Here is a 26,970-nt window from a genome sequence, read left to right on the forward strand (position 1 = left end):
TAAATGGCTATGAATTTTAATATCAGCCTTGCTGCCCAGACCTTTTCTGCACTGAGCTTCCCTGGGTACAGTGTCAGTGATGTAATGCAGGCGGGTGAGAGCATATCGGTTCACTCAGGGATTACCTGGGGTCACAGTTAATTGTTACGATAGTTCAGATCTTCTCAGCCGTGACTTCACCCATCAGTCCCGTGTGAAAAACACTCCTCACCTCTCAACGAATGCACTGACATTTCCTGCTATCATGCATTATCAAGCCAATTCACTTCCACATGCATATAAAGTCGGCCCCCGCCGACGTAATATGCAAAATTAACCTTTATGAAAGAAGCGAGGGATATGTGACCCTGACTGGGACCAGTTCAGTTCAATTTCCACTGTATCGTACCATGAAATGAGTCAGAGATGCCTTTTTACACTCAACAGCAATTACCCCGCAGGTCAAAAGTCCTCCTTCTTTCATAGGTGCAAAGATTTAAAGAGCCACTGAAGAAGCAAAGCTTTAGATATTTCGTGAGTTGTGTAATTAAGTTGCAATCATGGAACATTCCATCATTCTAGAAAAACTGATCTCTTAAAATAAATGGAACAGATGTACAGTCATTCGTTTCATCGTTATTTTGGTATAGTGCTCATGTAAGTGAGGAGCTTAGATAAATGTGACTGTAAGTGATTAGCTTCCATAATCATAACTGAATCATGTCAAGGCTGTTGCTTTAATTGAATTAGGAACATGCTTCCTGAGTGACGTTGTAACTCCAGGGATTGATACAGTACCTGCCAGTCGTTTTCTACTGAGCCAGGCAGTAACGAATAAAGCACAGGTCTTGGAAAGAGCGAGCTGGTGCAACCTCACTCTCCAACAAGGTGCTTGGTAAAAACAAAAACTGTACAGAAGAATAAAACCCGGAAGACTTGATTATTGGAGAATTCCACACTTAAATTATAACCGATACGTTTTTTTCTCCCCCATACAGCGTCCCGTTCCACAGAAACGCATTGGTTGTAAATAAAGTGTGGAATTCTTCAGTGGCAAATGTTGCTGTTTTTATTCTTCTTAACAATAAAGCATATTACAGTAACACATCCAGAGCATTCTCTGATGGAGAGAAATTTGAGATAACTCTAGGTGTGGTGTAACGCTCCCCCTGCTGGTTATCAGTGCAGCAGTCTCTTTTGTTTAAAAGGTCAAAGCTGAGTGCATGTGGTCCACTTCCACAGGTCTGTATGGTCAAAGAAGCAATGTTTAATTGCCTACTGATTTGTCAAGAATACAGAATCATTTCAAAATGTTTTCTTGTAGGAAATGAATCATATCTTAAAACGGCAAGACATTACATTAAAATACAATACAAAAATATCAGACTTCCAGTTAGAGAGACATAAATAACACTGACCTTTAAAGATGGAAGATGTTTTCTTGTTTGTAAGAAAAGTCAATCACACTGTTGTTCAATCTTCAAAATTACAGATACAAAATGCAGCGTGTTTTCTGTAAATGTTCCTAACTTCCAGAAATGGTTCATTTTAAATGTGCTAAAACATCACAATCCTCACTTCAAACGATGAGGATCTTTGAAAAACCTACAAACAGGTACCTGGGTTTGCAAATAAAAATAAAGAAGGCAATATATCAAATATTCCGCATAGAAAGCACAGCTTTCATTTCTAAACATAAATAATAAGGTGAGGTTGAACCGCAACTGGTAAAAGACTAATGTTCCACAGGCTAAAAGCTCTTCTTTAGTATCTAGCAAGAGCAATTCAGACAAGGTCAGGAGAATCAGGTTTAGGTTTGGCAACATTGGCTCGCACGCGGGCCTGGTCCACAGCATCCAGAAGGTTCTTAGAGTCCATGGCCATGGTGTGAGCGGCTGTTAACATTTGCTTCTTGCACTCATCCTTCAGAGTGGTGATGGCGTTTTGCTGGGCCAGTCGCATCTTACTGATCAACTCAGCCATGTCTTTGTTCAGCAGCTTCTGAGTGCCTTCAATCTAAAATGTAGACACAACAGAGAACAAGTGTCTGGTCATTGTTTTTAAGAACCCAATTTACCCTAAATGTATTCATAAAAAAGTAAGCAGCTAAGACATTTTGATGTCCAAACCTCATTAGTTCTTGCACCTTTGCTGCATGGCTAATAAAGCTAACAAGTAAGGGAAACATCCAGCAACCAGTTAGCACTGTAGCAAATCAATACCTTTACAGACTTGTTTTAACCACATCAAGGTGTTAAGTAATCTCACGCAGATTAAGTAATGTGGAATATGACACTGTATGACAATCATATTCTACAATTATCTACACAAAATTCAAGGAATCACAATGACTGCAACTACAGTTTTTAGCCAGGAGATGTTTGCATGTCATTCAGTATCAGAACCGCTACTAATGTAATCTCTCTACTTGAGATTACATCACCTCGATGCGGTTTGAGGAACGCATGTGAGCTTGCATGATGCTAACTAGTGGCTAATGCCCATTACTTACTACAGCTCTCATTATTAGCTACAGTAAGCCTTCCAGTTCCTATGTAAAAATAAAGAAGCATATTTTGGGTGCCAAACATTTATTGGCTTATTGATTTTACTGCTAAAAATGAAGGTGCAAAATAGTTATTGGCTTGTATTATACACAAAACAAACAAACAACTGCTTTAACTTACCTCAGTCCTGATTGACTCATGCAGGCTTGGCAGCACCTCATCTACGCTGTGGATTAGATTGCGCAACGTCAGTCCCACTGCCTGGTAACAGAGTGAAAAGGTTATGTCAAATACAGACCTGCCAGGCTGTATCCACGATGTTCAAACTTCTGCTCCTGATGTCACCAGGATATTTTGCAACTTCCTATGACACTCTGTTTAACTCTTTAAACAGCAATCCTTAAAGTCAGATCTATTTGTGGTTTTGCTAAGCCGTTTTCTCACCTTCACCACACTGACATAGTCAGAGGGTGGCAGCGTGTTGACATCGTTCTTGAGCTGCACCACCACTTTTACCATCTCCATCACATTATGGTAAACCTGATCCTCAGAGCGGTCAAGTTCTGCAGTGGGAGCTGGCTGTTAAACACAGGAAACACCAGCGTTAACAGTGCGATGCTTAACTTCCTACTGACTTTCTGCACAGCCTCATAATTCAAGATCAAGCAAGATTCGTAACTCGACCTAAAGTCAATCAAAGAGCACAGTATGCGGACAGCCAACACATTCCCTTCGCCAAGAAGCAGACTTGTCGCTCCAGGCTCACTGAGTGGTTGTTACAGAGCTCTAGGTTAAACCCTGCTGCTTTGATTGTTGCCAGCTGCTCGTTCAGAAACTTTCAAAGGACAGCTTCAAAGGGCTCAGCAGGCAATGCTGCCGTCCACCGTGCTAGCTGGATTAACAGTGCAATTACCTGCGCGGTCAGTCTGGGAGGCTTCTCTGGGGGACTTCGAAACTGAGCTGTGAGAGAGAGAGAGAGAGAGAGAGAGAGAGAGAGAGAGAGAGAGAGAGAGAGAAAGAGAAAGAGAAAGATACACTGCGACTCTCAGTGGAAAAGAAATTTCAAAAGTGTTGCATGCAGATTCTTGACTCTAGCCATGCACCTAAAAATTACACACAGCTACAGTGTAATACACACAGCCACATGAACCACAGGTGCAAATGTGTTATTGACAATTAATATTGTAACACCATGTAGTCTATAGTTTAAGTAAAACATTTGTGCTTAACATGGTTAAACATTTTATCATCATTTTAATAATAGAGTGATGGAGGTAAAAGTAAAAAATGTCTTCATGCAATTAATAGAAAAACACAAACACTGTGACACCCCCACATTTATTGCTACAAAAAATTAGAATCACTTCTAAAATTAGAATCACAGCTCATCAGCTGGAGATGGTTAGATCATTAGAGAGGATTGTGAGGAGACTGTCTTATTCAAGACAAGACAAGACAGGACCAAACATATTTACCATTAGTGTTGCACACAGATGGAATTTGGCCGCCGCCTTTAACCCATCCGTGCAGTGAACACACACATGCACAAACACACACATTGACAGTGAGCAGTGGGCAGCCTTTACTGCCGGGAAGCAGAGAGGGTTACGGGGCTTTGCTCAGGGGCTAAAAAGTGGCAGATTGCCAAGCCCAGGAATCAAACCCACAACCCTGTTATCAATATCAATGTAACCAAAACATTACAAGTGAAACGGCCAACATGGACAGGTGAGGCTGTCTGAGCAAGTTCAGCCCAAAAGCAGACCACAGGATGCATACAAAAACAATCCTAAATTGTCATCACAGAACCCACATGTAGCTCCTGCCATAGTCAAAGTGTGTTTAAGTACAGCATCTACCATCAGCAAGAGGCAAGTTTGTTTTCTTCATGAAAAAAAACCCTGCTGTCAAAAGCATAACAAGACTAAAGTCAGCCAGAGAACGCCTTGACAAAGACCAGAATGTCAGGACCAGTGTGACTTTAAAGAACCGTGCCATGATCTTTTTTTTTGCAGTAGTAGTAATAATGGTGGGGGAGTTTTAACCTTTTCTTGCATTTATATCAATTACATAAATAAAATGTTTAAAAAGAACTATTTTACCTTCATCTCTGCATGCATGAAAGATATAATATTCAAATAGTTAAATATGTTCCAAAAAAAAGGTGTCCTTATTTATTTTACATGACTGTATATTACAGATGTGAAGATGTACAAAAAACAAAATGTAAACTTACCATAGGCTGTCTCCATTTCGGGCTGCTACATTTGCATATGCACAAAAGAAAAAAAACATTATAGGAAACCAGCAACAATTTCTGCACTTAGGAATCTGAAAACAACAATGTTAGCATTTTACCGTTTTTGTTTTCACATCATCTTGAACTGCTGGATCCTAACAGGAATGTCAGAAAAAGGAACTTTAACTGGTATTGTAATGAAATGCAGGTAAAGAAACAAATCAACATGGGCAAGAGCACATCACCTATAAAAACCAGCAGATTGTACAGACAGTAGACACCAACTCTTACTGATCCAGCTCCAGTTGTTGTTCAACAATGACAAGCACTACCACATACTTGATAGTAGCTGTTTCACTTGATGACTCACCAGCAGCTTCTCTTCTTTCTCCCGCCACTGATTGTCCTCAAGCATCTCCTGTTTCTGCCTCCGAAGAGTCTCCTGAATGGACAGTTTTTCCAGATCCCAAAGCCGCTGAGAGTCCTCTTTACTGGCTGGCTCAGCCACAAAGTCCCTTTCCTTGTAAAAGCAAAAGACATGCAGTTGTGTAATCTAGCAGCATTTAGGCAAGTAGACGTGAGCTGCTTCCAACCCAAGGTTTGCATTACGAAGGTGGCAAAAGTCTACTTTTTAGGTGGAGAAAACAAATGGCTCGAAGGCACAAAGCACAGCCAGCCTAACCCTTTAACAGACACTGAAACTGACCTTTCTTTGCAGTCAAATTTCTGGGATAAAAACCTCGGCAGAACCCATCATTGGTTGTTGAACCAAGTGTGTAATAGTGTTTATATGCCCTGGCAATGTTGTAAAAGGATACTGTCTGAAAGTTGAAAAAAAAGTGTAGAAGTGTGGAACTGATGTACTGTGGACTACTGTGGACTATATACAGTCATGCCCGAAAGTATTCATACCCCTGGCAAAGTTTGACTTAAATTTACTTTTATTTAACCAGAAGTTATATTTTTGCCTTGAAACGACACAGGCATCTCCCAGGAGATAACACGATGATGTACAAGAGGCATCATTGTGGGAAAAAGTATTTCTCAGCTTTTATACACATTTGAACAAAAAGTGGCATGTCCAAAATTATTCATACCCTTTGAAAACTGTCACAGTATATGGGAAAATCCAAAGTTCTATACCATTCCAAATAGTCCAAGCTGTTTTAAAGCATCCTAATTACCCTGATTCATTGGGAACAGCTGTTTTAATCAACTCAACAGGAGAAAAACAGCAGCTCTCTGCAGTTGGTTTGTGGACAGTCATGGCTAAGACAAAGGAGCTCACTAAGGACCTGCGGCTGTGCATTGTGGCCGCTCACAAGTCAGGAAAGGGCTATAAAGCCATATCAAAATGTTTTCAAGTTCCAGTGGCTACAGTGCAAAGTATTATTAAAAAATACAAGAAGTTCCGCACTGTGGAAAATCTCAGAAGATGTGGTCGGAAGCCAAAAGTGACACCTGTGCTGGCCAGGAGAATAATGAGAGAGGTGAAGAAAAATCCAAGGATCACCACCAAGGCCATCCTGGTGAATCTGGACTTTGCTGGTGGCGACATCTCAAGGCAGACAGTTCAACGGACACTGCACACTGCTGGGTTCCACGGACGCAGGCCAAGGAGGACACCACTTCTCCAGAAAAGGCACACAAAAGCCCGCTTGACCTTTGCAAATGCTCATCTGGACAAAGAAGAAGACTTCTGGTGTTCTGTTTTATGGTCAGATGAAACAAAAATTGAATTGTTTGGCCACAATGATGTGTGCACCATTTGGCGTGAAAAAGGAGAAGCCTTCAACCCTAAGAACACCATCCCCACTGTCAAACATGGTGGTGGGAACCTAATGTTTTGGGGGTGTTTTTCAGCCAATGGACCAGGGAACTTGATCGCAGTAAATGGCACCATGAAAAAAGAGCAATACATCAAGATTCTCAACAACAACATCAGGCAGTCTGCAGAGAAACTTGGCCTTGGGAACCGGTGGACATTTCAGCACGACAACGACCCAAAACACACAGCCAAAGTGGTGAAGAAATGGTTAGCAGACAAAAACATTAATGTTTTGCAGTGGCCCAGCCAGAGTCCTGACTTGAATCCAATTGAGAATCTGTGGAGGGAGCTAAAGATCAGGGTGATGGCAAGGAGACCCTCGAACCTCAAAGAGTTGGAGCTCATCACTAAAGAAGAATGGGCAAAAATACCAGTGGAGACATGCAAAAAGCTGGTCAGCAATTACAGGAAGCGTTTGATTGCTGTAATAGCCAATGAAAGCTTTTCTATTAATTATTGAGAAGGGTATGAATAATTTTTGGCACATGCCACTTTTTGTTCAAATGTGTATAAAAGGTGAGAAATATTTTTTCCCACAATGATGCCTCTTGTACATCATCGTGTTATCTCCTGGGAGATGCCTGTGTCATTTCCAGGCAAAAATATAATTTCTGGTTAAATAAAAGTAAATTTAAGTCAAACTTTGACAGGGGTATGAATACTTTCGGGCATGACTGTATATATTCATTTATTCTACTTTTATTGTGTTACATTAACTGTTCTGTAATATTTGTTAGTTCATGCCTAGAATTACCCTAACTGGGCGAGTCAACCAGCGGGTTGACTTGCGCATCTGCTTCCTGAACAGGTCATTTGAGAGAGAGAAAAAAACAAACACTGAAAAATTTGACAAATCCCAATTTGTCAAAAGAAATGACAAATCCCAATTTTACCAATTTGTTTGCAAATGTATTTTAGTGTGACTGTTAAAGGGTTAAAGTACTACATTTCACTCAGACAAAACTTTTTATCCAAAAGGTTTTGTGTGAGTTTTAGGACTTTTCATTGCTCAGGCTGTCGCTGTCCTGCGCAGTCAGATGTGACTCTTACCCCCATGCTGCAGCGTCGTGGGGATAAAGGCAGGGCCAGTGCGCTGTTGGGAGTTGCTCGAAAACCTGGTGGGCCAGCAAGGGCAGGCGAACTAGCACACAGATACTGTGGGAGCTGGAGAGTCAGCAGCAAAAGCATTAACACACAAGTGCATCGCCCACATACACACACACAAACACAAAAGCAAAAAAAAAAAAGAAAGAAAAAAAGTTTCACACCCACATATTAACACATTTATAAATGTGATCAAGTTTTCAGTTTTTATCCCTTAGTGATATTGGGGTTGAATTTAAAACAACAGGCGGTTATTGTGTTGTGAATATACACACACACACACACACACACTTGCACTACATAAGCTGACAGCTATAAGCACAAATGCAGTGGTGCACAGCAGGCCTAAACCACACAGGAAATGCCAAAACAGTGACCTGAACAAGAACAACATTTGCACATTTACAGTTAGCAATGAGCATTGTACTTCCAAAGCTGCTTAGCTGATTTGCATTTAGGGCTGTGCATTATAGCAAACATTTATGATATATTTACAAAGATACTAAATTAGGCAACATTGCAAATATTATCATGTTTTTTTCTGTAAATTCTAGATTGTTTTACTGTTTCATAAACAGTTTTTATTCAATTGGCAATATTTTGTTTAGCTCCATGTTTGCAGATATGATTGTATTTAATACATCATTGATCACCTAAAAATACTGACATAAAAATAACTCTAATATAACTAATATAATGGGAGCTTATATTATGTCCTAAAAAAAAAAAAACAACAAAAAACTGTTCATTAAAAAATAGTCATGCTGTGGCAAGTAGAGCAAACAAGAAAGCAGTGTACCCGAATTTGTAGTCCTGGGCCAATAGTGTTAAACTTTGTGGATCTCTGTCTTGATGGCTACCCAGAAAACAAGAGCAGGAAAACCAAAAGGGTTAACCACATATTTTCCTCTAAACAGAAGTGGTCAAGCAGATGGGTAAAGTCAGAGAGAAACAAAAAATTGTACAATTTACCTTTGGAGGAGGTTCGGCGAAGGGTGCCCTTAAGGAACGTGCTCGGTCCCTTTTCTGCTCCACCTCCTGCTCCTGTTCCATTTTGTGAACATCGCTGCCAAACACACAGATAAATGAGTGTCTGTGCTTTTCATGCTCTCCAAAGCCAACATGTCAGAGCTTACATACATTCAGTGATGCATTAGATTCACATTCTTTGAGTAAAGCCACAGAAGGACCACTTTTGGTGTCCACTCTTTTTGTAAGTGAGATGTGTCGTAAAGATTGTTTTGAAAAGCTATAGAACCTCCACATAATTTGAAAGTTTTAGAAAGCAGCCTAAAATTGGTCAGCACGTTTAACAGTGAAGGTTCATCAAACCTCTCAAACAGGGGCAGGCAACTCTGGTCCTGTTTTGTGCTTTTCCTAATCAAGCACATCTGATTTGACTCCCCTGTTAATTGCCAGGTTTGGTAGGTCTGTTAGAGCAGGGAAAAGCTGCTCTAAAAGGTTTTTCACACTCATATTCAAAATTGTTCTTCAAGAAACCAGTGCGTACTTGATTCAAACAGGTCTGGCAAAAGCTCACCTCAGACTGCACACCAACTCTGTGAATCGTGGTCTTTCTCTGGGGTCGTAGGTCCAGCACCGAGTCATGAGTGAATAGAGAGTTGGAGGGCACAGCTCTGGCTTGGGCAGCCGGACACCCTGTTCCAGCTGGTTGATGACATCCTTGTTCTCCAACCAGAAGAACGGCTGCTGGCCCCAACTCATGATCTCCCACATACACACGGCTGGTCCATAGAAAGATCCACAAAAACACCTAAGTCAATGCTTTTCAATTTGGCTGAGCCACTTTATAAACATTATATGTACACATTCACAATTTCTCTTTAAAAACTTAATTTCCGAACCTTGCAAATTGAACCTTGCTAATTTAACTGAAACCTCAAATATTATATCATTTTCAGGGTTTACAGTGTGTCCAATGTCATGTGCACAGCTGAAGTCACTAACCAAACATCCAGACATCACTAGCTGAGGTAAATCTTCTGAAATTGATGGACTCAGGAGCCATCCATTTGATCGGCAATCGACTCACAGAGGCTTCAAAGACAGAACCAACATTTTTTTTTAAATGACAAACAATGACCAATTCTGTAAAGTTTTTAGAAAAGATGAACTAGTGTCTCAAAGATTCTGGACATTAAAGGATGTCCATAGCTTTTATAGCATCGACTACAGTCAGTTGCTGTAACTGACTGTAGTCGATGCTATAAAAGCTAGTTATTATTACTTGCCTTTGTAGTATTCTTCCTCTTCTATGTATCTGGATAAGCCAAAGTCACCCAGCTTCACGCAGTCCGGTTTAGCAACCAAAACATTTCTTACAGCAATATCTCTAAAGCCAGAAAAGCAGAAGAAACTTTGCATGCATCATGAGAAAGAAATTGCCCCTTTTCTAAATGCATTCAAAGACTGAAACTGAACTCTTCACAGGCTGACATGTATACGCACTTAAAGAGCATTTTAAAAGCAGGCCTTGAAAATGTCCTTTGAGGCCAACGGAAGGTACATTCTATAGTTATGGTAAAATGAATAAAACTAAAAGCCAAACATAAGGCAAGGCCAGCTTATAAAAGCATTATTATGTGAGCAACACACTATACAGGTACACAAACTCATGCTTAAGTCACACCTTAAAAAGTACCTTGCACTACTTTCATTATGAACCACTTTACTATTGTCAGTATTGTTGTGTACCCTTTCTTGTTTCATTTCTAAAAGGAAACTTGAACAGAATTAAACTAGTTTTTTGCGGTCCAACCCACGAGATTCGAACATTCAAGCTTCAAAAGTTATGCAACAATTAGCTTTAATTCTACTAATACATCAAATCTATCTACTTATTAGTCTTCCCACCCCACAACATACAGTGCATCCCTAAAGAATTGCCCGTTCCACCACAAATGGTTCAGAAGGTACCAGAAAAGTAAATTACTCTGGGTGGACCATTACAGGTAGCCAGCACTTACTTGCAAAAGGGTAAAATACATATGAATTACCCTGTAAAAATGCAAAGGCCTTTATATGTATGTGTACACTTTAGTTCCTAGTGGTTATTAGACACATTATTTTCTTTCTAGCAACTGAACAATTTATAGTAGTCACTGAATTCTTTGCAGTAATTACTGAGCAATTTATAGTAGTTACTAACTAATCTTTAGTGGTTACTGAGGTCTTAATGAAGCCAAAAATTAACTGACTCTTTATAACTTCCTTTCTCAAAGATTCAACAGATTTAAAAAGCTTCAGAAATCTTTACAGCATAAATTAACCTTGTATTTCATTTAAACGCATACCGATAACATAAGTTATCTGTTCATACCTGTGTACCATATTCACACCCTCCAGATAAGCCAGGGCTTTGCAGATCTGTAGGCTGTACAGGACAAGGGTAACATTGGTCAGTTTCTGCTGGTTCTCAATCAGGTACTGTCCTAGCTGCAGGAAACACATAAAGGAAGAAAATGGGTTAGGAGCATTACCTCAAGGAGTCATAATTTGGAGCCCAAATGATTTATGAGTAAAGCCTTTATTCTCAAGCGTGACATGGTTCTAAGATTATTACACAAGTGAATTTAAAACAAAAAGCTGAACCGTCCCTCACCTCTCCATGCTGGTAGAGCTCCATGACGATCCACACTGGGTCCTCCTCAATGATCCCAATCAGTCGCACAATGTGAGAGTGGTCAAGCTTCTTCATGATCACTAAAACAAAAAAATGTGAGACATGCTTTGGTAAAGTCGATGATGGCACAACTACCTTTATAATGTCAGAATGTGAAAGGCCTTACCAGCTTCGCTCATGAACTTTTCTTTGACATCAGCTGCGCAGTCCTTACATGTCTTCACTGCAACACTTACTCTTTCCCCTGTCTGTATTACAACATAACCTTTAGCAACTCAGTTTTACAGTATGTTCACTGATTAAGTAACCTGTATTATTGCAAAATTAATTAATTAGTAAGACCAATTTTGTTTATTGGTAAATTGAATTTGTCATCCCAAGAATGGCCATAATAAAGTGTTTTAATCAAGTTTCCATTAATGTTTTACACAAAAGTGCTCTAGCAGAGCTTCATAGTTGTGTCTTTTAAATCAGGAATTGCTTTCTCCGCTCTGATGATGGCTTTCTATGCTTCTGTGAGTGCTTCTGCATGCTTCTGTAAGCAGCTGCCAGTGTAGCAAGAAGGATTCTACCATGCATGACGGACACTTTCCACAAAGAAGAAGTTTGTGGAAAACCTGAAAGGGTGTTATTTTAAAGAAACAGCCAGTGTTGGTCTGAAGAAATGAAAGGCATTTTGGGGTGCATTCACTTCTTATACCATTTTACAGTGACCTTGAAAAGTGTTGTCAAGCCAATTTTTATACATTTCTCAGCATACATGCTTTTCCCCTTCAACCATCATTTCATTTAATACATATTTCTGACGTGAGATCCATCTATGACAAACAAGCATGAAACATAAAATACTTTGATCTGTACCACCAATCTACAGTACAGTACTGTGCAATGGTGTTTATGCACCTGTGAAAATAAGAATGAAAAAGCTCTATATATCTGTGCAGTCATTGTTTATTTGCTCAGTAAAACAATATCTCATCTCCAAAGTTCTCCTTATGGTAGTCTAGTATTATTTATAGTGATCATCCAATGCCTGGTTTGGCTAATCAACACTCAGGTAAGACGGTGATGAAATTAAACACAAAATTAAACACATCCACATGCTGGTTAGGGGCATCTAGGAGAAATATGGAAACTACCAAACTACATTCATTTACATTTATGGCATTTAGCTGACGCTCTTATCCAGAGCGACTTACAAGGGTACTCGTATTACAGAGGTGGGCCAATCTAGTGTTAAGAGTCTTGCCCAAGGACTCTTGTTGGTGTACCGCAGTATAGGTCACCCAGATGGGAAATTTAACCCCTTGTGGTGTGGCAGCTCACTGGCAGGTAGTGGTGTTATCTGTTGCGCCACACCAACCAAACTTGCTTTCAAGATCTCAACTACATTCTTTAAAGTAAGATATTCTGGTCATTTATACTGTATTTAATGTGATCTGAAGTTTTTCCAAGTAAAAAACATTCTTAATACTAAAGCTTTGAATAACATGCTAAGGTGCCTGAAACCTTACCTAAAATCAAGGGTCAGAGCTACATTGTTTATGTTTTTCAACAATTTGAATAAATGAAAAAAGTAAACCTCTTGCTTCGTAGATCCAGTACTTTTGACAAGCACTGTCGATATACTATTCAAACATGTTCACTTTAAATTAAGAATTTGATAATTTAATTAACCTTAAATAACCCTTAACAACACTGCAATCTTAGTTATTTATATTAATATAAATATTACACATACCTTGCTTTTGTAAACTCCGTCATGAACCTCTCCAAAAAAACCTTCACCCAGGATCCGGCCAAGGACAATGTCATCTCTGGAAAGGCTGTACCTGTCTAAAATAATAATAAAATAATATCTTCTTCTTTTTTTTCTTTTTTAAAAAAGTAATCTGTCTGACTCTTTTAGGCACAGCCACAGTAAATATTTACTGCTGGGGAAAACCACTGCTCTGATCTGAGATAGCCGCCCCTTACACAACACTTACTTGCATCTGGCTTTTCATCTGGTATCTCAGCATATATGTCGGAGTCTGTACGAGTTAGAAATAAGTGTCATTCTTTTGCAAAAATACAAAGACATTATTATGTAACTTATTTTTACTATATGTTTATTTTAAAATACTTTTCAGAATGAGAGAACAGACTGACATACTCATGCTCAATCGGCAGGTAGACGCATGCTGTTTACTGAAAATATATAATTTAAAGATTTGTCGGAAGACAATGGACATCATAAAGGAATGTAATGTCAATGTAAAGATTTTTTGTCTTTAAGCTACAAAGATAAAAAATTACTCACCTATTAGGAACTGGAGGTAGAGAAATTCTGTTTTCCTTGTCTGGGAAAGAGCAATGTAGCACATTATTTAATATGGTTACAATAATGCATTAACATACTGTAATGCAATCATTAGCAAAATCTATTGTCAAGTGTAACTTTTACAGATGAAACAAAAAAATGCATGTTATTACATTGGTTAAAATATATTACATAAAATATCTAGATGGGTAAAATATATTACATCGGCACAATAACACAAACACAATTTAACAGTTTATCAACACATTTCAATCAGGATTTCAATTCTGTGCATCACTTTTATTAGTGAAGCCTCAGCATGATCATACTGAGTGAGAGAGAAAACATATACAATGAACTAGGAAAGACCTACCTTTTTTTGGTTTAATCATCAAAGAGGTGTCATTTCCACTCTCTAAACGACAATAACCATCTATTAAATCCGCCATGTTTTCTGCAGTCGCTAATGAGGCTGTGTTGACTGTCAAAGGCTATAGATTTAACACAATTCAGTATTAACAAATTATTTCAATAAAAAACTGCAATCTGATGAATAAACCATAAAATATAAACACTGTCTTACTTCAAAAACATGGTTCTCAATATTTTTCTTCATTTATTTATTTTTCTACATCATTTGAATGCAGCAGCTGATCTTGACATTGTGTAAAACTTTTACTGATAAGTGAAACCAATAGAAATTATACAAAAAGGCATTCTCCATATGTGGACTTTGGGAAAATGGGTTTATGCAAAATATGACTGATAGTATGTCCATCATCTTTGCTATTTATGACCCATAACCCCTAATCCCAAAGGGTCAGATATGCATTTAAGGCCATTTTGTGGTTTTCGCACAAGCTTCAGGAAGAGTGTGTCCAATTTGCACTCGGAAGTGGCACAAAAGGCATAGTACACTGCACCCTGAATGTTTAAGGCAGGACATTGCAGACAAAAACGTTGCCTTATCATGCACTGGTCAACTGTGAAACTGTGAGCCCTTTTGCTTCCATAACAGGTGTTTATTTATGTGCATTAGTATGCTAACTAACACCTCAATGTGTATTTTGGACATATATGCAAGTTAGCATACTAATGCAACACGCAGTACTACGGTCATCGTCTGCACAATGCTGTAACAGGTATTGCTTCGTTATATTGCCTTAATGTATGCAAGCAATAAACTGGGGCTGATTTCTGGTGATCCCTATTAGTAAACATTTACTTCTTTACCTGTTGTGTCTTGCCTGAATTTAACATTCTCCCATTTTCCCAATGCATTCTTTGGGAAAAATTTAGAATATTACTAAGATAGAGGAGCGAAAGTATAGGATGACAATTTTAAATATCTGTACTGTTATTTGATTCTCTATGACAATTTAACTTACCTGCTTAGCACCTTTTATGTCCACATGTAACAGACCTTTTCCATCATTCTGAAGGGAGCATTTGATGCTCTGAACTTGTGAGAAAGCAGCGAGGCAGACAGACTAAAAAATGAGAATATCCAATTAATGGGCCACTTAGTGAAATGAAAGCCACTGGAACAAGAATATGGTTACAATTATGGCATTGCTACGTGTGAATGCTAAGCGTGCCTTTGAAAAGCGCCTTAAGGTTCACTAGGGATTTTCCATTGTATTAGGACAAGCTAAATAAAACAGCTGCAGATCTGAAAAAACACAGTGAAAAAAACCCCCAAAAAACTAAAAAAAAACAAACTGCCATCTAAGCGCCTCTGTGCCACACCAAAAGAGGTGTCGAAATTGGTGTGAGGGGTTCTGAATGTAACACTTACCACTGAATTTTTGTCGGTTCGCTGACAAATGCCTTTAGGGCCTATCACGAGATCCACAGCCAAACTCCATCCTTGCTGCATACAGATGATTGTCAACTATACTGTGCATGTTATCCACACTAGCATATACAATGTACAATATACATTTCTATTGGTAAGGCACAATAGGATTCAATAAAGGCACAATAGGATGCAATTACAATAAAGCATTAAAAACAGATAATACAGAAGCCTGCACGTTCTTAAAAAAAAGGTTCCTAATTGTTAATGGCATAAACACACAATTCTGTACATCAATCGATCAATCAATCAATCAATCAATCACACAAGGTACAGAACTTCTACGTAATGTGGCTGTACAGCATTGTTCCAAAGAAGCCTTTATGGCACACTGTTTCTAAGAGTGAACCTCAGCAGAGAAAACCCAGGGTCTCTGGCTCATGGCTGTCAATCATAATAATAGACATGGGGGACGAGTTGAGGGAAAAGTTCAAAAATAATAGATATGTAAAGAGATAAACAAACCATAATGATGTGGACTCACCACTAGCTCACAAGGGAAAACCTCCTCATCAAAACTGGAGAATACAGAGAACGTCTCAAAGAACTTTATAATGCACTGCTCCTCCTTCAGAGATGAATACTGCTGGAATGTTTGCTGGATCAATTTTTTTAGTTGCTTCGGCTGTTTCCCAGAAGAAAAACAGCATTAGTGCGTAGGAATTAATCAATCCAAAAGCACAGTCATATTCAGAATAAGATCGGTTAACCTACATTAGTGAAACCGCCTATATATAGGAAAAGCTCTACCTTCATACTGTTGATCAGTTCCTGGGGAAAGAACAGGTCAAGGCCCACATCTTTCCTGGTGAGAAAATCAAATGCCAGAGGTGATTATTTTTTCCACTGTGTATTTAAATGTGCAACCGTGAGAGCTATGAGCAGCCATTAATGCACAGAGAGAGGCATTGTGTATATTACTTACTCCAGCAATTCAAAATTGGATTTTTTCTCCAATCCGTCGGCATTCATGTCTTTGTAAAATCTCCTGTCGGATTACATGGGTTTGTGAGTGACATTTTAAAAAGTGATATTTCGGTAGTGTAAAGGCAGAAATAATGTAGTGCTCTTTGCAGCAGAATGATGATGAATACCTGATCTCCAGGCAGCCCAATTGTAAGGCCATGCCATCACTGACTTTGCTGGCACAGTGCTGCATGTAGTCACTGCGAACCTATGGAATGCCAGTTGGGTTGAGGGACAACAAAACAATTAATATCTGTACTTGTAGAAGCTCTTCCCACTAGCACCTAAGCTGTTTTCTTTTTTTTAATGTTCCACACTGACCTGCTGGTAGAAATAGAGCATGGTGGTTTTGTCTTCTTTTAACTTCTCCAGGAAATCAATGGGGATGTACCGGATTCTCAGATCGTATCTGTTAGTTTATAAGAGGCTTTAGAAAAAAAAGCAGTGCAAAACCCAGCATTGCAACAGGACTAGGATAGGCTAACAACATATACCTCCACTCTGCCTCCACATGCTGCTGCTCATACTTCTGCTCCATCTCTGCCACCGTCAGGTTAGGGTGGAGCCAGTGCACCTCCTCTGATTTGAGGTGTTTCAGTCGCAACCCATAGCAGCCAGGGAACTTGATGTTTGGACCAAGCCGTCCACTCTCCAAGATAGACTGAATAATGGACTGTAGAGTAACAATTACATTTTTCATTGTCTCATTTTGGATTTCAAAGAAGCTGGTGCTTGTGCAAAAGATCAACTCAAACGCCTCGTATTTATCATGGATAGTGGTTTCCTCCAAAGACAGTAAAGATAAGAAACTGATGGGCAAATTGGAAATGCAGTTTTAAAATTAAACAAGCTGTTCCAAAATGTCTGATACTGTATTGATACACTTCCAGTCTTCACTTGTTATGTCCAGAGATTTACAGTGAAGTTGCGAGACTAATATAGAAGAAACCATGTCCCTCAAAACACTTTTCCTTAGCTACATTAGACTCTAAAATGCAGCTTTAAAAAGTTTGGAGACTGAACATCACTTAGCTGATGGACTACACTCGGGATAAAGGGACAATTGTGTACATTTCATTTTTTTAATGAATTATTCCTTTAATGTGCAAGTTAAACAGTCAGCATAAGTATAGATACTTGCTAATGAACTGAATCTACAGATGTAATACTAAATTAAAAAAACACTGACCTTGATTTCCCATGAACTGTCACATTTTACAAGCTTAAAGTTCTTGCCCAGGTTGGAGCTGTTGCTAATGAAGCACACTTTGAGGATCTTCACGGTGCCCGCATCCTCCCTGGGTACTTCAGAGTGACGTCTTAACACCGGCTGTTGTCCACCAGGCGGGGCTTTCCCAGACATCTCCACATAGGTTGTCATGACACGGACCTGCTCATCTCAGCGTTAAGCCTGCAGTGAAGAGCACAGCTGTGCTACACAAATGGAAATGTACGTTCTATCTAAGCTCATCTGAATTACTAGAAGAGGAACCACAGAAGCAACAAGTCCTTTCACAGCTTTAACACAAGCGAACCAAGGGAGTGGCATTTCTCCACCAAAACCCAAGTGGCAGTGCGTATACACGTCTTGCATCACAGACAAAACTCTTAAACTACAAACTTCTGATTATTACCAGGCTCACTGACACAAATCCTAATATTCCAACATGCCTGCACACGACTGACTGCGGAAACACATCCTACCTCTACTGTAGAATTCTCCCATGGGAATTAAGAAGGCATTTACATACAAAGCTACACAAAATAAATATATTTCTACTGTTAAAGTGTCGAGAGGATTCAGCTTCAATGTTTAGACAACCCTAAAGGAAATATGTCTCTTTTTTAATGAACATCTCCTAAATCTGAGAAAAAGGGGGCTGAATATTAGCAATTCATGGTAAAAGTTTCTCGAGATAAATGGGAAAAGCATGAGGTCTCATTCTAATCTGAACTGCTGAAAGTAACGTAAAGGAGCACCTTTAAAGCTCTAAATGAAGAAGAAATCCAAAACCACATACACCATATGTACTACTAAATGTCTGTGGACACCCCTTCCAAAGAATTGGACTCTCTGGAGCAGATAAATATGAGCCTATTGGCCCAATGTCAATATATATAAATTACACACACACAATTGCAAAAGTACCATAAAAATTTACTGTTTTTACTTTACTTTACTGAGATTACTGATCTTTCAGGGCTTTCTATTTAAGAAACTGACAACATCTTCTGTAAAAATGATTTAGCTAAGACTGAAGTGAGACACCACAAAGTTAAATCATTGGTGTGAGAATATTTTAAAGAAAATTCAAGGGTTTTTATTCCCAGGAGCTAAATTTCAGGAATAGGTGAAAAATCCCTTTAGGTTTCATTCTGATCTCAAACAAAACTGAACCATGGGTAGGAGAAGTGAATAAGATTCAGGGAGGATCTTATTTCTAATGTTTCTTTGCCATACCTACCAAAGGTTTGAGGAGCTGTGACAACAGACAAGATGTTACGTTTAGTCAAATGTCTTTTCAGTACTATATAAAAGCCATATTGGTTAGAGTGTAGCACAGCAGGGTTTTTTATGTCAGCTCTATTTGTACTGCAGTGCGCCAAAAAAGTCTGATGGTGTTTTAGTGGTAACGGAATTGTGAAAAGTGAGAGAAAACCACTGATGTGAATCGAGCACATCCTGTCTGAACCGATCAACCTGCGCTGTGTTACAGGCCAGTCCTCGTGTGGTAGGCTGATGATTTCACAACAACGCTCTACAACATAAGACTATTGACGTTGTTACTGCTGACATACCTGGCATGCCTCCTCCTCCACACTTGTGCAAGTGAGGTGTGTTTCACTGAACATTCTGAAGATAATTTTGGAGTTTGGATTCGGGAAAATATTTCTTCTATGGCATCCTTCAAAACATCTTTCCGCACTTTCATTTTTAAGATTGTAACCAATAATTTAACAGACATAACAGTAACTTATGAACCATCAATAAAACAAAAAATCTTATGTGAGGGCATCCTATCCTGGGTAAAGTGGGCAGGGGGTAGAGGTCTTATATTAATCACACACAGGATTTAGCTACCACCTGACTTTATAAAATGGTAGCTAATGGAAAAAAGCCAGTTTTCATTTATCAAATATTTACTGATCATAATATGAAATATTAGCTGTTTTAAAGGTGTATACAAGATTACTATATTTGTTATAGCATACTTGGTCATGAACAGACAGGGCTCACTGAAGCTCAGCTATAAACATGCGTTGGATCTCATATCTGCTTTCTTAATTCCTCTCTTCGCCGGCCTTTAACCCGTGATTCAGAAATCATTAAGGACGTTGCCTATAAAAGTGTCCCTGTGCATCCTACAGACGACCTGTAGGTTGTAGCACATCCTACATTCTCCACCTCCACCATGTGCTTATATTGGAGGATTACTGGAATGTTGCTGTAAAAGGTTAATCAATGTAAATTTATCGTATTTATTGTTTCTGAATGTTAATAAAGACGCTAATTTGAAAAGTCAGTTGAAAACAGGAAGTAAGTGCCATGAAAGTAAGGTGATGAAAGTGACGACAGTGAAGAATCACTCATTTGCAAAATGGATTTGCTGTTGATTCCTCAGGCTTTTCCTCTTAAACTATAGTCTCCTTCCTGGATCCCCAGAAAGAACAGCTAAGATCCAAGAAAGCAAGGAAAGGAAATGAGGACACAAAATGAAATATATGACATCCACCCACAGTCTATGGGCCAATGCTTTAAAAAAAATAATAAGTAATAATTTAGCTCTTAGTCCCTTTTGCATTTTCTGTGTTAAGCAAAGAGTTCATCATTAGCGTGGTGTTGTTGATCAGCAAGCATACACATGTGCCGTGCTTTTCCCCCATAATGGAGAAAAGCTAATAAGGCGGGATGTATTGAGATGGTTTTACTGCTAAAATGACTAAACCAAGTCTGTCAGATCCTCAGTTGCGAAGGCCTGAATGTTTTACGTGACTCACTTTTATCAAGTATGAGCACCGAGTTATTGTGAGTCACCTGTGCCTTATGAGCACTGACACGTTAGGCCAGTGGAATCAAACTGGGCTCCCTCCAGACCAGCATATTTTTTCCTCTTCTAACACTCTAGGGCCAACTCATTAACCTTTAATGAACGTAATGAGGCAGAATGTTTAAATGTGCAGAGCTGTGACCCGGAAGGACCTCAGTTTGACACCCCTGCATTGGGCAATTCAGTCAATTCAGTTAAATCTTTGTTTGATGTACAGTAGTTAACACAGTCAGTAGTGTGTTAATTAAGCAGTAAAGTACAAATGTTAGCATGTTCAATTTGTTTGCACATACACACACACACACACACACACACACACATGCACACAAACAAACACTGACAAACACTGACAAACAAGACTACAGTTACCATAATACTAATATTAATACCCTGTTTCCACAATGACATGCAAATCCAATGGCTTACATCTTAAGGTTTCCGAGTGGAGTGCAAGCTTGTGAAATTCCATAATTACCCTAATAATGCGTACCATGTATATGCACCCAGCCATGACCCCCCAAACCATGACAGTCCATTATGATTACACGCACTGTTACACCCCCAGTGTACAGTGCATAACCACCACAGCACCATAGAACACTGTAGTATTTCATACAGTACTTACCAGAATAACCACTTCCATATAGGCCATATTAGCTCACACTTCCAGGCCCACTTACACAGTACATGTCCAAAAGGTTCTAGACACTGAATCGCCCAGCGCTTCTTCTGAAATAAAGAGTTTTAAAGAGTTTTTGTCTACCTTCTGCTGCAGTAACTGCCTCTACTTTACTTATAAGGCTTTACATTAGAACCCTACATTACGTTTTTGATTGCATTCAGCCACAAGAGCGTCAGTGATGTAGGATGACTAATTCTGGATTTCACATACCACTCCAACTCCTCCCAATACCTCTTCAGGTATTTGATGAAAAGTACATAATGCCACTTCTCCAATGTTGGGGAGCCTAAACTGTTCCTTGCTGATACTTGGAATAGAGCACTGTGACCCTAAGCTCATGTGCAGTTTCTACAGGTGTCCCATTGTATAGGCAGTGTTTTTCTATGGAGATTACACAAGCTGTTTGTGAGCAATTGAACACCTGCATAAGTAATTGGTGCTCATTAAAATAGCTCACTAATTCAGAGTTCACTAATTAGAAGAATTATCTGTGAATATATCTGGGCATGCATTCATTTTCAATGGGCATTCCTTTCCCAAGTTCGGTTTTGAATGAAAAAAACAGCAGATGTTTCTCAAAATAAAAGAAACTTATCTATCCTAAAATCCTAAAATCCTAAATCCTAAAAGAAACTTATCTACAACAGCACACTTCAGTAACATCAGGAACATATGAGCATGTTAGCAAAAAATGAAATATAAATATAAACAGCAACATGTGACCGAAAACAGTTCAAACGTCCTTGTCCATGTGACTTGGTTGAAGATGGTGCCGTTGTGAAACAAATGCAAGAGGAAACGCACACCGATGATACCTCACATATAGCACACAAAGTTTCTGTTTGGCCATAGATTAAAGATGTTTGTGATAATGCCTACTGCAGTGATTAAATGTATGATAACTTATGGCACAAAATATTAGTATTTCTGTATACCCCTTCTGCACACACCAGGATGGGTAATAATACAGGATATATACTAATATAGTAGTACATATATAATAATATAGTAGTACATTAATAATATTAATGTATATTAAACATATTATACAGTATATAAAGTCATAAAAGTCATTTTTCCAAACTTGTGGTCAGTTAAAATGCACATTATTTTCCATTTCTAATCAGAATAAAAAAATAGGTGCCCTGTGATTTTAAAACAAGTATAAAGGAGTAAGAAAGGAGAAAAATTAATAATTGTATTACAAGCAAAGCACATGAAAGAAAGAAATGGGTGGATTGGGTATTATTTTATATTTAAACCCGGGAAATTGGGAGATCATTTTGATACCCGAGTTGCTGAGTTGAGGTGATCTTTAACCTTTTAACGTGGCAGAGAAGACAGAATCAGAATTGGATGGTACATAATTCCTTATTGTTAACAGTGCAGCTGCTGTTAATGGCTGTTTGTGCACATTCATTTAATCTGTATTTAACTTGATACAGAACTAGGGATGCACCGATCCAATATTAGAAGGTCCTGCACAAGTGTTTATTATTTTAGTGACAAATAAATGGTAATTTAGAACATTTATATCTATGTTTGTTATGTTTTGTTTTACAAAAGTTAGTAAAGTAAAACTTAAGCCAAACCTGATGCCTTAAGTGGTAAGGTATACAATTTATTAATTCAACAATGGTATTAGATTAGTATTGGGTATTGAGCGATATGCAAAGTTTATGTATCGGCATCAAAACTGAAAAAGCCGGATCGGTGCATCCCTGTACAGAACCATGATATTTATCGTTCAACCTATAGTTACTGTACTGACCAGACAAAACACAGATAAGCCCTATTTAAATAAGATTACATTTACAGGGGTCCTGGGGTAATTCTGTCTTTCATGGGGGGCTGCTTAAATTTCTTCAAGTTAAATTCCATCAAGTTAGATCGTGATTGTTTTTTTCTTACTCATCCTCTGAGAAAATCACAGGCCGAATTACTTGTTGTGTTTCCTTAAACTCAGTAGTCGTCTGACACATTTCTTTGTTTGTTCTGGGCAAAAAAAATGGTGTTTGACCATTGCTACATGCTGTTTTTAGCCTCTGAGTGTGTGTATCCAAGAGTGACACTTTCCAAAACAAAAAAAGTGCACAAAAAGACTAATCCTGCAAAAAAATTAAATCAAATTGTTGTTGGAACTTTGCTTCACCTAAACCTGAAATAAGTGCAAGTGTGTCTTTGACTGTTTGGACATAAAAACTGTTTTCAATTTGATCACATGACAATATGATGCTAATAATGATCAGGCGCTAGAAACTGTCTCGTTCTGTAGCAATTATATAGTTGTCTCAATATCTCCTGATAAATAAATTCAAACAAGGCTTTAGTTGGCAAGTTTTTTTCAGTATGTTATCTCAGCAACAAACCTACCTCAGAACCGTAAATCTGTCTCCTGTAATGGTTTAGTCCATGAGTTGGGTCCATGATAATTATCTCAACAGAGCATTTCTACAGCCTATAACCACGCACTATATGTAGCTAACAGGCTAACCAGCTAAAACCCTCCTGAAAGAAAGCCTTACTGTGACACAATTTGATTTATTCAATGTAATAATGAAGGCAACATGTAGACTTTTTAAATGTCTCAGTGGCGTGAGGATGGCACACAGCTGTGCAAAATACTGTTACCTTTAACACTATATATTTTTATTGTAAACAAATGTACTGTGTTCTAAATCTCCCAAGAACTATCACAGTTATAATGCAGTTATAATCACCACAGTGCTGCAACTGACTTCTTTTATCCACTTTAATAGAAATAAATTGCAGTGGGAATTTACATCTTCTCACATTAAACCCAAGAACACTGAGATAACTGACTGATTTTCTATGATAAATGTTCTAATACAAGTCTTCCGTTAATATACCCAGGTGTCCAAGCGACCTTGGACCAGTAAAGCAACACACACACACACACACACACACACACACACACACACACACACACAGAGAGAGATGCAATTACAACAAGAGCATCTATATCATTATGTACTTTATGCACAACCAACTGGCCAACAGAGCAATGTCGCACACCTACCTAGCCCAGGTGTAACAAACACACAAGTGCAAATATAGATGTAAAAGCTTTTCCTAGGTTTAACAAAGTACATCTGCTGCACTTGTCTCTAACACTCTAGGCTACAGCATTATTAGTCTTTTTTTAATAATGACGGTGGAAAACGTGGGACAGCGCAACATCTCTCAAAAGCCTAGTGTCTCTAAACTGTCTTTCCATCTCCGGTGTTTAATTCCAACAGATACAGTTTTCCCTGTATATATGTATTTTATTTTTCACCAGAAAGCAGTTCTTTAAAAGTTAAATGTGCTCTGTTGTAAGAAGGTGGGCTTACACTAAGGAATTAAGCGACTGATAACCTAGGCTGGCAGAGAGAGTCTGCCGGACCTGCTTCATGCTATTTCTGTTCATTACGTGGTGTGGCTGAGTTGTAGTGGACCATGAACTAACACTTTTACTGTTGGAACATTACACTTCCGGACAAACTGGGTTCATGTGACTAAAAACACGGCCTTAAATTTGGATTAACCCAAATATCATCTTAAAGCCATGGTGGTTTAAAATGATTTAAAATGGTTTTTAAATTATATTGTTAGGGATCAATTTACCAACCAAATGCGATCCACTCCGGCCCCCTAAATCTATGCTGATGCATTTTATATTTCTATATTTGTTTTGAGGAAATATAGGGAGACACATCAATTAGCACATATAAATGCATAAACCCATCTCATTATAATTTCTTTATCAAGACAAATTAGTGGTTTAGAAAAATACTGCATGCATAAATTTGCATGTATTGACTTAAAAACTGTTTGAAAGTGTGGACCTCAGTTGCAACTACTCACACATGTCCATGACTGTATTTGACTGAATGAAAATGTGTGGGACCATTCTATTAAGTTTATAAAACACGTACATTTTGTGTGTAGCCTAATTTAAAACAGTTCGTGCTTGCTTTAGAAACTTTTTCAAAGTTCACCAGATTTTATGTCAAAGTTCAATGGTCACATTAAAAGGCTAAGAGCATAAATGGAACACTTCAGCACAGTGGTCCAATAATCAGCTCTCTAACAAAGCTACCCAAAGTGCAGCAGATTAAAAACATAGGCTTTGACACTGCGAAAAAAGGTTGAGATGTACATCAGCTTCACAAAAATGGATCACAACAGTATGCAATCTAAGAACTTAGACATAGTAGGTCTGATTGTGTTGATGTAACATTTTAACCACATGATGGAACTGAAATTGAGCTGAGTGCAGTAGCTCATTTGCATTCCTGTGTTCTCCATTCCTGCTCACGACTGAAGGGTTCTGTTCAGATAGCCTCACACAACAGAACCTGCCAAGCAGCTCAATGGCCTTGTTTTCCAGAGCACAAAAGCAAGTGTCATTATTAGATGTGTGTTTACAGCTTTCCACAAACAGCCTACATTTACTGGGGATGAATGAGACGCGCACGCGCGCGCGCGCACGCACACACACACACGGCACGACACGACACCTGCGTAAAAAGCTTCATCAACGCCCTTCTCAACTCCTTCAAATCGGTCTTCTATCGCAAAAGTGTAGTTTGCTAGTTTGGATGGGCATTAAAAGTGTCCGTGTCACCGCGTCAGACACCAGGGTGAGATCAGACTCCCAGTGAGGGCATGAGGACAGTTACACACAGAGCACATGAGAGTTTCCAGCCTGCCTCAGAACTTCCTGTAATTAGGGGGCAGGTTGTGCCCCAGCTAAACAATTAATGGCAGCTCCAATTTACCACACAAACAAATATCTACGACGTGAATTACCGACCTGTTTAAATATGTCTTGGCAGCCGATTCCTCCGTTACCTTCTTGTTTTCCTTCCCCTTTTCCTCTAAAGCGCAGGTTACTGCCAGTTTCGAGTTTCGCCTGGGGAAGGTAGCGGAGGGGTTAAGCCCCGCCCCCTTCCTCTCAGCTTCCTGATTTCTGTGTAGTTTCTGGGTGTGTGTCGCTGCTTATATTCCTCAAACTTCACTGCATCTTCTTAACACATCACTGAGGGCAGCTTACCTAACTTTACATTTTCTTATCTTTATTAACATTCACTTACTTTACCCTATGGCTGAGTAAGTAGCCATTGTACAACGTGCCTTAAACAGTAAGGCTATGGCCTGTTTTCATAGGCCAAGATGAAGACTAACCAGCCTGAGGCTAAGGAGACTTTTCATTGGTGAATCAGCATTGACTCTACAGTTTAGTCCAAGACTAGACTTGATCCATGTTTAGGAAACCTGCCACAGTGTTCCTGTATACCATATACGCTGAATGACATGGGTTTCAGCTTGTTTTCTGATGTTCCACCACATCAGTATAGTATAAATAGTAATAATATGCATGGCAGCTGACTCTGGAGCGAGAAACATATTAATCGGTGCCAGAAAGTTTGACATAATCATGAGAATAGTTTCCTGACAACAAACCAGCTCACCAGCTCTGAGCGGTGTTTCCAGGCATATGAGTGGAAACAGTTATTTTTATTCTGTTTATTAAAAGATGGACAGTCTTGGTTGGCCTCTGCAAGGAATACAAAAGTCGAACCTGACACATCAGTTTCAAAAGTATTACATACAGTATAACCTACCCAACTGTTCTGTCATAACTGTACAAGCATAACTTGGAAAAACATGACTTTACAGTCCTCATCAGTTTTGCTTTTATGTTAGAATGCCACCATGTGGACTGATGATGAGCTACAAGCTTTTTTATTGGTCTCAAATAATCATATTACTTGACATAAAACATAAGGAAACTTAAAACCAGAGCA

The 26,970-nt window shown here is 38.8% G+C and overlaps 1 protein-coding gene across 3 annotated transcripts; it reads right to left on the minus strand.

Moving 5' to 3' along the window:
- Positions 1-1,226: 1,226 nt before the first annotated feature.
- Positions 1,227-26,063, minus strand: ptk2ba (protein tyrosine kinase 2 beta, a). 3 transcript variants are annotated; one of them, XM_072689288.1, is made up of 30 exons: positions 25,977-26,063; positions 17,616-17,837; positions 16,921-17,099; positions 16,748-16,835; positions 16,555-16,634; positions 16,386-16,448; positions 16,211-16,265; positions 15,945-16,085; positions 15,401-15,475; positions 14,991-15,092; positions 13,976-14,093; positions 13,603-13,642; positions 13,456-13,490; positions 13,289-13,333; positions 13,042-13,136; positions 11,467-11,548; positions 11,280-11,380; positions 10,998-11,113; positions 9,910-10,010; positions 9,626-9,715; positions 9,198-9,402; positions 8,630-8,723; positions 8,457-8,513; positions 5,096-5,245; positions 4,845-4,880; positions 4,723-4,744; positions 3,400-3,446; positions 2,931-3,065; positions 2,667-2,747; positions 1,227-1,995 (listed from the first exon to the last, which is right to left on the minus strand). In XM_072689288.1, exons 2-30 carry the CDS (start codon positions 17,805-17,807, stop codon positions 1,765-1,767), a joined length of 2,856 nt encoding a protein of 951 aa, XP_072545389.1. In that variant the 5' UTR covers positions 17,808-17,837; positions 25,977-26,063; the 3' UTR covers positions 1,227-1,764. The 3 variants fall into 3 exon arrangements, with proteins under 3 accessions (XP_072545389.1, XP_072545388.1, XP_072545390.1); XM_072689287.1 differs by having other exon boundaries at positions 4,723-4,747; XM_072689289.1 differs by lacking the exons at positions 1,227-1,995; positions 2,667-2,747; positions 2,931-3,065; ... (2 more) ...; positions 4,845-4,880; positions 5,096-5,245 and adding an exon at positions 7,541-7,717.
- Between the last annotated feature and the right edge of the window lie 907 nt (positions 26,064-26,970).

The sequence above is a fragment of the Salminus brasiliensis genome, chromosome 10 (genome assembly GCF_030463535.1).
Source record: "Salminus brasiliensis chromosome 10, fSalBra1.hap2, whole genome shotgun sequence".
In the NCBI taxonomy this organism is placed as follows: domain Eukaryota; kingdom Metazoa; phylum Chordata; class Actinopteri; order Characiformes; family Bryconidae; genus Salminus; species Salminus brasiliensis.